The following is a 12,223-nucleotide window of genomic DNA, read 5'->3' on the forward strand; positions in this document are numbered from 1 at the left end:
GATTAGAGGGCCTCATACATTTTGCTTAACCTTCTGCACACCCTTTAAGCTACTTGAAATCATTTTTTGGAAAGAAACAGATTTAAATAAATTAAATAAATAAAAGATCATGCATTTTCTCTAAAACTGTTCTTTCCCAAACTAAGACACAATGGAGAAAGTCCATCTTTTTCCCTCAAATATTTAGAGATCGGCATAATTTTACATTAAAAAATACAGGTATTTTGTATAATCAAATGCAAAACGTTCGTGAATTTTTAAGACAAACCCCAGAAACTTCAAAGACATTTCATATTAGCCAAGGGGACTATTTTGGACTACACACCCAGATTCATACTAAGGGTACACGTTCATTCGAAGTGGAAAAATCCAAGAAGTCTAGGCGTTCTGTTTTCCACTCAAATAGGTAATCTCCCTTCAATCAGAACCAAACAGACTAATTCGTTTGGGTTATTAGTGACTATGCTCTGTGTACTTCAAGAAGGAAGGAAAAACGTCTGAGCCTTATCTAAGAACTAAACCATAACCTAGTCGACCAAAGCGTCCTTCAGAGGCAGGCTGTGCTCAGAGAAATGTCTGCTGAGGATCAGGCCTTGCAGTTTATCCTGTCCTAGGGTTTTAGCCAGATGACAGCCAACATCAAGGGCTTCCAGGGCCTAGGAGACCTCACCCAGCTAATAAAGGAGGAGGGTGTGTCCTGACCGCTTGCCCAGCCCGCTGTTCCATGAAGCAGCACTGGGTAGCCGGCCTGAGGCTTTAGATGAACGACGACTGAAGAGAGCTGTTCCCCTAGATTTGTAGTCTTTCCTTTAGATACAGTGCTTTAATTTTTTGTTTTTCAGCTAATGTCTCAAAAATATTTATGATAACTTGACTCAGGGACTAAATATCAGAAGAGTGGAGTTATGCTATCCACTCCAACACAACTCTATAAATCTAGGTCAATTTCCTTAATACTAAAACAGAAAGCTGGAGTAAGATGAAACTTAAGGTCCTTTCTAGCTTTTAAAGTCTATATTCTCACTAAGATACATACATACATACATACATAGACAGATAGACAGACAGAGACAGGTAGATAGATAGTCAGTCCATACTCACAATTCTTGCCAATACTGAAGATGTGCCTTGCAAGTTTTAAAGCACGTTCAAAAAAAATTAATTGTAAACATATATTTCTTATCCCTTCCATCACGGTGTTCCCTCTTACACCATGCTAGCTCAAAGCCCCTTCTCTCCCCTTTAGATGTTTACAACAGCTGGAGTTCCTGTCGTGGTGCAGCGGAAACGAATCTGACTAGGAACCATGAGGTTGAGGGTTCCATCCCTGGCCCCGCTCAGTGGGTTAAGGATCCAGCATTGCTGTGAGCTGTGGTGTAGGTCGCAGATGTGGCTCGGATCTGCGTTGCTGTGGCTGCGGTGTAGGCTGGCGGCTACAGCTCCAATTAGACCCCTAGCCTGGGAGCCTCCATGTGCGGCAAGCGCGGCCCTAAAAAAAGACAAAAATAAATAAATAAATAGACTGTTACAACAGTCCTCAATTCTGGTCCTCAATCTCTTCTGAACCCATTTTTTACACTGACCACACTGCAGTTAGATGATCCTCCAGGTATCATTTCCTTCAAAGGGCTCTTAACCTGGCATTCAACGCTCTCCACAGTCTTAGCCCAATTTATCTTTCTAAGCTTACTCTTCAGCAAACCTATTAGCACCTTTCCTGCAATACAGTATACATGTCATTTGTTTATGTCGTTCCCCCATTTGAAATACTCTCTGCCATACTCCCCACTTTTGTTCCACTCTTCAAGTATAATAATGTCTCACCTCCACTACAAAGCCTTTGCTGATAAGCTCCCTCAAACTTCTGGAGTACTTAGCCTCTAATATATCTTTGGCATTTCGCATATGCTACCCGTCCCAGGGGTAGATTTAATATAGGAGAGATTTGTAGGGGTACTTCTGCCTTATCTTTTCCAGGGAAAGCCTTCAGCTTCAATATAGGGCGAATCTGTAACACCAAGCATCTAAAGGGACCATATTTAAGATATATTAAAAAAAAAAAAAAATCAGGAGTTCCTGCTGTGGTGGAATGAGTTAAGACTCTAACTGCAGGGGCTCATGTTGCTGCAGAAGCGCAGGTTCGATCCTCAGCCCGGCGCAGCAGGTTAAGGATCCAGTGTTGCCACAGCTGTGCCACAGGTCTCAGCTGCAGCTTGGATTCAATCCCTGGTTGGGGAACTTTCATATGCTGGGGGTGCAGCCATAAAAAATAAAATACAATAAAAAAATATACGTTTTTCCAAAAAATCACCTTAAGTAACAGGTTATAAGTAATGATTAGAAAATTGGCAACAAACCCATCCTACTCTTGCCAACTGAATCTCTACAGCCGGGTTCCAAAATTTAAGATAATTCTTTCAGTTTGTGTTAGGTACTTAAAGAATAAATTCCATTTAATACTTTAAAAGGGGGGAGGAGTAAGAGTTCAAAGCAAGTCCTCAAACTTTTAATTACAAAACTTAAATGAGACCCCAAAAATTCCAAAAAAACAAAACTATGCACATAGTTTTTGAATAATAATAAACCCTCTTCTGGGATAGGCATCATAGCAAAATTGAACTTGAGAAGGGAAAGAAAGAGACATTTTGTCTGGTCAGATCTTTTCAACAAAATGGCACATGTTTTTCTCCACCAGACATGAAAAACACAATTTTGATACAAACCGCATGTGCTCTGACAAGTACTCCCACCTCTTTCTCTGCCTGAACTCCAGACACATTGTACGTGAACTACAAAGGTTTTGGTCTTGCTTAATAAAGAACACTTAATCTGGTCTTTACCCTTCTGATAATACTACTGAGATAATGTGGGTACAAGTCCAAAGTTGCCACTTTCACTTCTACATTAAAAAAAAAAAAAAAAAGGCGCCTCTAGAAAAGCCAAGAAATACTCCCCTAACGAGCCCTGTGATGAAGTGTGAGTAAACATTACAAAATTGACTGCAGGCATGAAATAGTAAGCTAAAACAAAGAAAATGTTTTCAACATGTCTCCTTAAGCTGAAGAAAAAATATTTTAACCAACATGCTGGAGACTTTGATTAATTCAAAAGAGTCGGAAAGCAAAACTGCAATGAAAAAAATATATATATCTTATTTAAACTATTTCGGCACATAAGGAGTTGTACTTATTTCACGGGACAGAGCAAAAAGGAGCAGAAAAAAATCCACATGTTTGGCAAATTTATCTGGTAAGCAATTGTCAAGAGCTAACTTTATTTTCCTTTCAACAAATAAAGATCATCTGAACACACTTGCGGTACTCACATGCAGAGCCGAGGGGTCTGGCAGGAACTCAGCATCTTCTCCGAAGATAAAATCGGGAGGCAGCTCTGGATATTGGGCATTGAAAATGATATCCCCTAAAATAAAAGAAAATGTCAGGCCCTTTTTGTTTCCTTGCAAACGTTTCCTTGCATGAATGATCTGAGGAGGGTACCAGAAAAACAACTTCTGAAAGAAGCTTATATTTTAAAAAAATTTTTGAAAAGCACTTTCTGAATGAGTAATTCTGCAAACGAAAGAACGGGATATCATCTTTTAAAGTAACATCCAGAACATGCAATCAAAAACTGTTGTCTCTTAAGACACTCTACATATTAAGTACCCAAAAAGAAAAACAGAAGTAACCACAGCCAAAGTACATGCAGATTTTTAATAGGAAACATTACTGTCCAATCACTGCCTGCTAATTAATAAGCCTTGATAATTGCTAACAGGACGGATTCTCTAAAATCCTTGCCTTGGAGAAATCAAACATACAAACCTTTGGTATAATGGAAAGAACATTCAGCTTGGGGTCCAAAAAGTCAGGTTCATAGCCACAAGATCGCCTCATTACCTATTAGCCTGAGTCATCTTGGGCAAGTTTTAACTTTCAGTCCAGTTACCTCCTCAGTAGAAAGGGGATATAATAGTACATTACAGATCTGTTGTGAGGACAGAAAGAGACAGCATCCCTAGCGAAGTGTCTGGCGGGTAGCAAGCACTCAACAAGTCATGCGGGAGAACTACCGTTGGTATCACTAGTATTAAACTGAAACCTAAGACAAGCTACAATTCTCCTTAGCCAATCTGTGTTGGAAGTTCGTCTACCCCTGTGTTCCTCTCCTTTCTCTTCCTTTAGCACCCCCTTTTCCCCTCTGCTCACCTCTAGAACCAGTCCTCATCACTCCACTAATACCAAGGCGCAGATTAGTATGCCCACAATCGAACACACACGTGGGGTTCTGGTGTTGATGTGTCTCCACTTGTATCCATGCACACGACCGCTGCACCCACCCACGTACACAGGGTTATGCCAGCCCAGTCATTTTTATTGCTCAAACAACAATAGCTTTAGAGGGATATTCAAATTTAAGCATTAAGACCTCAGGTCGCTTTTAAGCCCTTCTATCACTCTATACTGTGTATTTCGATTTCACACTCAGCAAGTCTAAAAACATGCTCCCGACTGTCCTTTTCTTCACTCCTCTCTTCCCCTGACGGACTTCTAGGGATACTGAGATTCAGAATCACCCATGCGGAAACTTTAATGTCATCTTTGATCTCACCCAAACCCTTTAGACTCTTAGAAAACAAGAAATCTCAATTTTTCCTCCAAAGTGTTTTTCATATGGATATTTCCTACTGTAACAGTTCAAACCAAGCCCAGCTGACCTAGTCCATTCATTTGTGCCTTCAAAGAGCAAATATTTGGTGTGTTTTTTTTTTTTTTTCCTTTTTTTAGGGCCACATCTATGTCGTAAGTAAGTTCCCGGACTAGGGGTCTAATCAGAGCTACAGCTGCTGAATTATGCCACAGTTACAGCAACACCAGATCCGAGCCACATCTGTGACCTACACCACATCTTGTGGCAACAACGGGTTCTTAAGCCACTGAGTGAAGCCAGGGATCAAACCCACATCCTCACGGACACTGTGTCAGGTTCTTAACCCCCTGAGCCACAAGGGAACTCCCCAAAGCAATTATCTGAACTCTAGGCACCTGTTTGGCATGAAAGATCAAACAAAGAACTCTGGTTTTTTTAGGTTTTTTTTTTGTCTTTTTGCTATTTCTTTGGGCCACTCCCGAGGCATATGGAGGTTCCCAGGCTAGGGGTCGAATCGGAGCTGTAGCCACCGGCCTATGCCAGAGCCACAGCAACTCGGGATCCGAGCCACGTCTGCAACCTACACCACAGCTCACGGCAACTCCGGATCGTCAACCCACTGAGCAAGGGCAGGGACCGAACCCGCAAGCTCATGGTTCCCAGTCGGATTCGTTAACCACTGCGCCACGACGGGAACTCCAAGAACTCTGTTCTTAAAGAATAAACAGACTTGGAGTTCCCGTCGTGGCGCAGTGGTTAACAAATCCGACTAGGAACCATGAGGTTGCGGGTTCGATCCCTGGCCTTCCTCAGTGGGTTAAGGATCCGGCATTGCCGTGAGCTGTGGTGTAGGTTGCAGACGTGGCTCGGATCCCGCGTTGCTGTGGCTCTGGCGTAGGCTGGCGGCTACAGCTCCGATTAGCCCCCTAGCCTGGGAATCTCCATGCGCCCGAGGGATCGGCCCTAGAAAAGGCAAAAAGACAAAGAATAAACAGACTAGAAGAATTACTACCATATCCTCTTAAATGGTCTCCCAGTTTCCCTCCAGCTCATAACACATATTATCATAAAGTAAGTCTTCTTAAAGTACTGCTTGCCCCAAAAGGTCCAACCTCAGAAAAACTTCAATGGTTCACTAATGTCAAATGAAGTAAGAGTAAAGTGGGTTTCTTTGTTTTTTGGTTGTTGTGTTTTTTTGTTTTTGTTTTTTCAGGGCTGCACTAGCAGCATATGGAGGTTCCCAGGTTAGGGGTCAAATTGGAGCTATAACTGCCAGCCTACACCACGGCCACAGCAACGCCAGATCCAACTGTGTTTGCAAGCTACACCACAGCTCATGGCAACGCCAGATCCTTAACCCACTGAGTGAGGTGAGGCCAGGGATTGAACCTGCGTCCTCATGGATCCTAGTCAGATTCATTTCCACTGAGCCATGACAGGAACTCCTATGAGCCCTCTTAATCACCTTCTCTTGCATGAAGTCTTCCCTAATAAATCCAGTACACACTGATTACTGTTACTTCTGAAAATCAACAATACATGGTGCATGAGAGGCACTAGGATAAACACTGTGTCAATACAAAGATGGTTGTCCTCAAGGAGCTTACATTTAGTGAGGGAGACAAAACATATGCACAGAAGCACAAATACACAGCGAGGGAAAGTACATATGCTTGATCTTCCTGAATATCTTGTAAGCGTTCGGAAAATCAACATGCTCTTATTTCACGTCTCCAACAGGGCAAAGTATAATACATCCAAAATATTTTCAGGAAATGCTCAGTATATGAAAGAAATCCTATTCTCCGAATTGCATATCTAAGTACTGACAAAATCTACAGTAAGGAATAAAGTACGGAAAAGTTACTTCTACCACTTTCTGTAGGAGATAAATCTGAGCAAGAAAATACACCCTTGAGAAGTTGGGTGTGGAATTCAATTATCAAACGTAGTACAATCACTACCTCTCCTTCACCCTACACTCTATCATTTTCTCTGGTTTTTAACTATATCTATTACAAATTATAAACTTTTCTTCAAATGCACTAACTAGAAGGCATTAACGCAAGCCAAGACTAAGAAGCACTAGCAAAGACAACATGAATGTCCTAATTACTCATCCTTATTCGACTAAACCCACCACACACAACTCCTCAGAAGACTATACATTAAAGATGCATTTTTTAAAGTCTTACAGTTAGCTTACTTTAATGACTTTTAGAGAAATTCTTCATAAGTTAATAGAACAGAGGCATTAAAGTTCTGGAAAAAGCCACGCTAGACTCTATTCCTCCTTGATGTTCAAAAAACAAATAGCACGCTAAATTCCAATAAAAGAAATTGTATTACTTTTGTTACTACTGGAAGATACAAAGTTGGATTTTCAAGTTCACAAAGGAGCATTGTCAGTAATACAGATTTCCAAATCACTGAACATTAGAAATCTGATCCAAGGATATCCACTCTTGCCAATTCTATTCAACATTGTACTGGAGGTTCTAGCCAGGGCAATTAGGCAAGAAAAAGAAATGAATGGCATCTAGATTGGAAAGAAAAGGTAAACTGATCTCCATCCACAGATGACGTGATCTTGAATCAAGAAAACCCTAAGGAGTTCACACACACACACAAACACACACACTCACACACACTCTAATGAACCTGTTTCATAGGGTACAAGATAGATACAAAATAGATTTATAAAATCAATTGCCTTACTATACACTACCAACAAAGAATCCATGCATGAAGTTAAAAGAATTCCATTCGCAACATTGAAAAGAATAAAATACTTCAGAATAAACTTAATAAAAGAAGTGTTAAGTTCTGAAAATTACAAATTATTCTTGAAAGACATGAAAAAAGCCTACTTCTTAAATGGGACGACATCTCATGTTCATGGATCAGAAGACTTATTAATAACATCTTATCACTAAGATGGCAATACTACCTAAATTGATCTCCGTTATTTCATGCAATTCCCGTTGGCTTTCTTTTTTTGCAGAAATTGACAAATCACTCCTAAAAGTCATATGGAAATGTAAGCAATCCAGCATGGCCAAAAAGTACTCTTGAAAAAGAACAAAGTTGAAAGACTCACACTTTCCAATTTCAAAACTTAATACAAAGCCACAATAATCAAAACAGTGTAATGATGACATAGGGACAGACACACAAATCAATGGAAGAGAATTCAGAGTCAAGAAATAAAATTTCATACTTATAGTCAACTGATTTTTGGCAAGGATGCCAAGAAAATTCACTGGGGCAAAAAGTTTTTCATCATTTGACAGCCATAAGGATGACCAAGAAAAAAGGTGTGTACAAAACAAATGTTGGTGAGGTTGTGGAAAAACAGGAACCTCTGTACTCCATTGGGGGGAATGCAAAATGAAGCAGGAGCTGTGGAAAACACTTATGACAGTATTTTAAACATTGAAAAACAGAATTACCATATGAGCCAGCAATTTCACTCTGGGTATATACTGAAAAGAAGTGAAATCACTGTTAATGTCTCAAAGAAAGAAAGATTTTGGCCACACCCACAGCATGTAAAAATTTCCATCAGTGATCAAACCTGTACCACAGCAGTGACCTGAACCACAGCAGTGACAATATCAGATCCTTAAGCCACTAAGCCACAAGGGAACGCCAAAATATATTATACTCAGGTTCATAGCAGCATTATTCACAACAGACTAAGGGAAACAACCCAAGCATCCACCCCTTATCTGAGACAAATGGATAAAAGAAATGTGGTGTGCATATAAAAAGGAATTTTTTATTTTTTTATTTTTTATTTTTTTTTAGGGCCGCACCCACAGCACATGGAGGTTCCCAGGCTAGGGATTGAATCGGAGTTGTAGCTGCTGGCCTACGCCACAGCCACAGCAATGCAAGATCCGAGCCACATCTATGACCCACACCACAGCTCACGGCAACACCAGATCCTTAATCCACTGAGTAGGACCAGGGATCAAACCCACATCCTCATGGACACTAGTCGGGTTCATCAACCACCGAGCCACAATGGGAACTCCCCCTGTTTACCTACTCTTGTTGCTTGCGCTTTTGATTTCATATCTAAGAAGACATTGCCTAATTATGAAGATTTACTTTCATATTTTCTTTGTTGGTTTTTATAGTTTTTGCCCTTATGCTTAGGTCTTTGATCCATTTTGAGTTAATTTTTGTGTATGGCATGAGTTGAGAGTCAAGTTCATTCTTTTGCATATGGCGATCCAGTTGCCCCAGCACCGTTTGTTGAAAAGGCTGCCTCTGTCTGTTCAGGCTGCTATAACAAATTACTATACACTGGGAGGCTTAAACAGCACATGTTTAATTCTCATAGTTCTGGAGGATGGGAAGTGGGAGATTAAGGTGCATTACTGTGGCTGTGGCGTAGGCCGGCAGCTACAGCTCCAATTCGACCCCTAGCCAAGGAACCTCCATATTCTGCGAGCGTGGCCCTAAAAAGACAAAAAATAAAAAAACAAAAAGCAAAAAGTAGATAAACAGGATTTCATAAAAATTCAAAACTTTTGTCTCTCAAAGGATACTATCTAGAAAGTGAAAAGAAAATCCACAGAATGGGAGAAAATATAGGATTTGGCAAATCACATATCTCATAAAGGACATGTACGCAGAATATAAAGAAATCTTATACTTCAACAATAAAAAGGCAAACAATTAGGAATTTCTGTCATGGCTCAGCGGTAATGAACCTGACTAGCATCCATGAGAACTCGGGGTTCAATCCCTGGCCTTGCTCAGGGCGATAAGGATCTATCATTGCCATGAGCTGTTGCGAAGGCTGCAGACACAGCTCAGATTCCATGTTACTGTGCCTGTGGCATAGGCTGGCAGTTACAGCTCCGATTCGACCGCTAGCCTGGGAACTTCCATATGCCGTAGGTGCAGCCCTAAAAAAGAAAAAAAGAAAGAAAGAAAAGGTAAACAATCCAGTTCAAAAATAAGCCAAGGATTTGAATAGAAATTTCTCCAAAAAATATCGTAATGGTCAATAATCATATGAAAAGATACTCAATATCATTAGTCATTTAAAAAATGAAAATGGAAACCACAATAAGATATCACTTCAGACCCACCACAGGGCTACAGTCAAAAAGACAAATAATGACAAGTGTTGGTGAGGCTATGGAGAAACTGGAACACCCATATACTGCTGGTGGAAATATAAAACAGTGCCACAGCTTTGGAAAATAGTTTCTCAAGTCTTCAAAATGCGAAACATAGAGTTACCTCAAGACCCACTAATTCTACTCCTAGGTATATACCCAAGAAAAATGAAAACATATATCCACACAAAAATCTGCACGAGAATGCTTGGAGCCGCATTATTCACAACAGCCAAAAAGCAGAAACAGCCCAAAATTCATCAACGGATAAATGGATAAATAAAATGTGATATACACATTCAATAGAATACTATTCAACTATAAAAAAGAAGTACTGATGTGGATAAACCTTGAAAACTTTATGTCAGGTGAAAATATCTAGACACAAAAGGCCATATATTACTGTATAACTTCACTTACATGAAATGTCCAGAAGATGTAAATCCATAGAGACAGAAAGTAGAAAAATGGTTGCCAGGGGCTGAGAAAGAGGGGAATGGGGAGTTACTGCTAACGAGTACAAAGTTTCTTTTGGTGGAGATGAAAATGCTCTGGAATTAGTGTTGATGGCAACTTTGTGAATGTATTAAAGAAAAAACCCGCTAGCTTGCACACTTCAAAGAGTGACTTGCATGGTATGCGAATTATACCCCAAAAGGCCGTTGTTGTTTTTAATCTAATGCAAAAGGTCAGCCCACTTTAATCCAAACTTAAACATACATAAAGCAGAAAGTGTTGACTCAATGGTTATGAGTAAATTATTTTTTATAAATAAAATCATCTTGAAAATGCAATTGGAGAGTTCTCCATTTAAAGAAACTCTGCTGTGAGTCCTTTTTAAAAAGCAAAGAATACTGGTGTAAGATGAATACTTAACAAAGATTTGTATTTTTCAAGAAGTTCCCGCAATGGGTCATTTTAAAGGAGAGTAACTCGCCGGTAAAATGGTTGGAGGGAGGGAGGAGTTGGGAGGGTGGGAATAACATATACGCAGATGATTAAATGAGAACCTACTGAAGAGCACAGGAAAATCTATTCAATAGCTGGTAGTAACCTCTATGGGAAAAAAGAAAGGATATATTTATATGTGTAACTGATTCACTTTGCTGTACATCTGAAACTAATACAACACTGTAAGTCACCTAAACTCCAATAAAACTTTAAAAAATAACGGAAAGTCCTGTGGAGAGGTAATACTTTTAAATGTCATTGATTTCAGACAATTTTGAAGCAGCCAAAAGTATTTAGATGTACAGTAAATATCTTAAAGAAAACAATGTAAACCAATTATTACGCCCTCAACTGAAAGGATCCTTTTAGAGAGAAAGGGATTCCCGTATTACACACAGTCAAAATTCCAGGCAAGTATTTTTCAAAACAAAGACATAAATTGAAGCATCTTTCAGAATCTCACACGCCCACATTTCAGAATTTCTCAAACTCTTACCTCCAACCTCAAAGAACTCTTAGATACTTTAATACTCTGTAGCCTCTTCGGAGTAAAACGGAGTCAGTAAATCAGTCAAGAACATTTATTAAAAACCCGCCATGCACAGATGCACATACTGGACACCTGGGGAGTTATGCAGGAAGTGGAAAACACAGTCCCTGACCTCGAGGCAGAGACGGGGGAGAAAAGACCAACACAAATCACGGAGCGGAGCAATAACATCGCATTTCCTTTATTTCACCCTGGAGAAGGCGAAACGAACACACAGTACAGATTACCTGGATACTGCTTACTGCAACTTTTCATAAAAGGGAAGAGGAGGCAAGAGAACAAAGAGATCAAAGTAAGATCAGAGGTGACATAAGGTGAGGTGAAAAAAAAAAAAGAAAGAGAAAGAAACAAGACACCTAGAATGCTAAAACTGTCACTAACACCTCGCAGCAAAACGGCACTTTCAAGCCTAATTTTTTTGTGTGGCTCCCCGAAGACTGCTGGGCTACACATGGAAGTCCAATGGGGCAGAAGGTCCTCTCCCTGAAAACACGCAACCACCACTCTTCCTATAAATCACAATAGGTGCCAGCAAGTTTTTATTTACGTGCTTGTGCCCTGGCACCTGACACCCTTTTTCTTCCTTAAAGTTTTATCGAAGTATAGTTGATTCATGGTATTGTGATCATTTCTGCTGTACAGCAAAGTGACTCCGTTACAGACGTACACACATCCATTCGCTTTCAGATTCTTTTCCCATAGAGATTATCACAGAATATTGGGTAGTGTTCCCTTGCTATAGAGCAGGTCCCCCGTGGCTAGTCATACCATGTACCACAGTGTGTATGTGCCAATCCCAGACCCCACGCCCCACGTCCACCCCTCCCCCTGGCGGCTGACACTCTTTAGAACACATCAGCACCATCTCAGACTGGCAGAGTGGACCAGATGTCCCACGGCCCAGTTACCGAAGGAACACAGACTGCCCACAAGT

General features: G+C 40.4%; 1 protein-coding gene across 3 annotated transcripts in view; it reads right to left on the reverse strand.

Moving 5' to 3' along the window:
- Positions 1-12,223, reverse strand: part of BABAM2 (BRISC and BRCA1 A complex member 2) — a 431,603-nt gene that overhangs the window by 341,612 nt on the left and 77,768 nt on the right. For all 3 annotated transcript variants that reach the window (XR_014842461.1, XM_085019876.1, XM_021088348.2), the window contains one exon: positions 3,326-3,420. Coding sequence is in view for 1 of the 3 variants with exons in the window: in XM_021088348.2 (XP_020944007.1) it covers positions 3,326-3,420 (95 nt within the window). In the remaining 2 variants the exon portion in view is untranslated. The remainder of the gene's footprint in view (positions 1-3,325; positions 3,421-12,223) is intronic.

Source organism: Sus scrofa, chromosome 3, assembly GCF_054392235.1.
Source record: "Sus scrofa isolate SSC_HxYL_T2T_F1_AM1 chromosome 3, Sscrofa_HxYL_maternal_Yorkshire_Landrace_v2.0, whole genome shotgun sequence".
Taxonomy (NCBI): Eukaryota; Metazoa; Chordata; class Mammalia; order Artiodactyla; family Suidae; genus Sus; species Sus scrofa.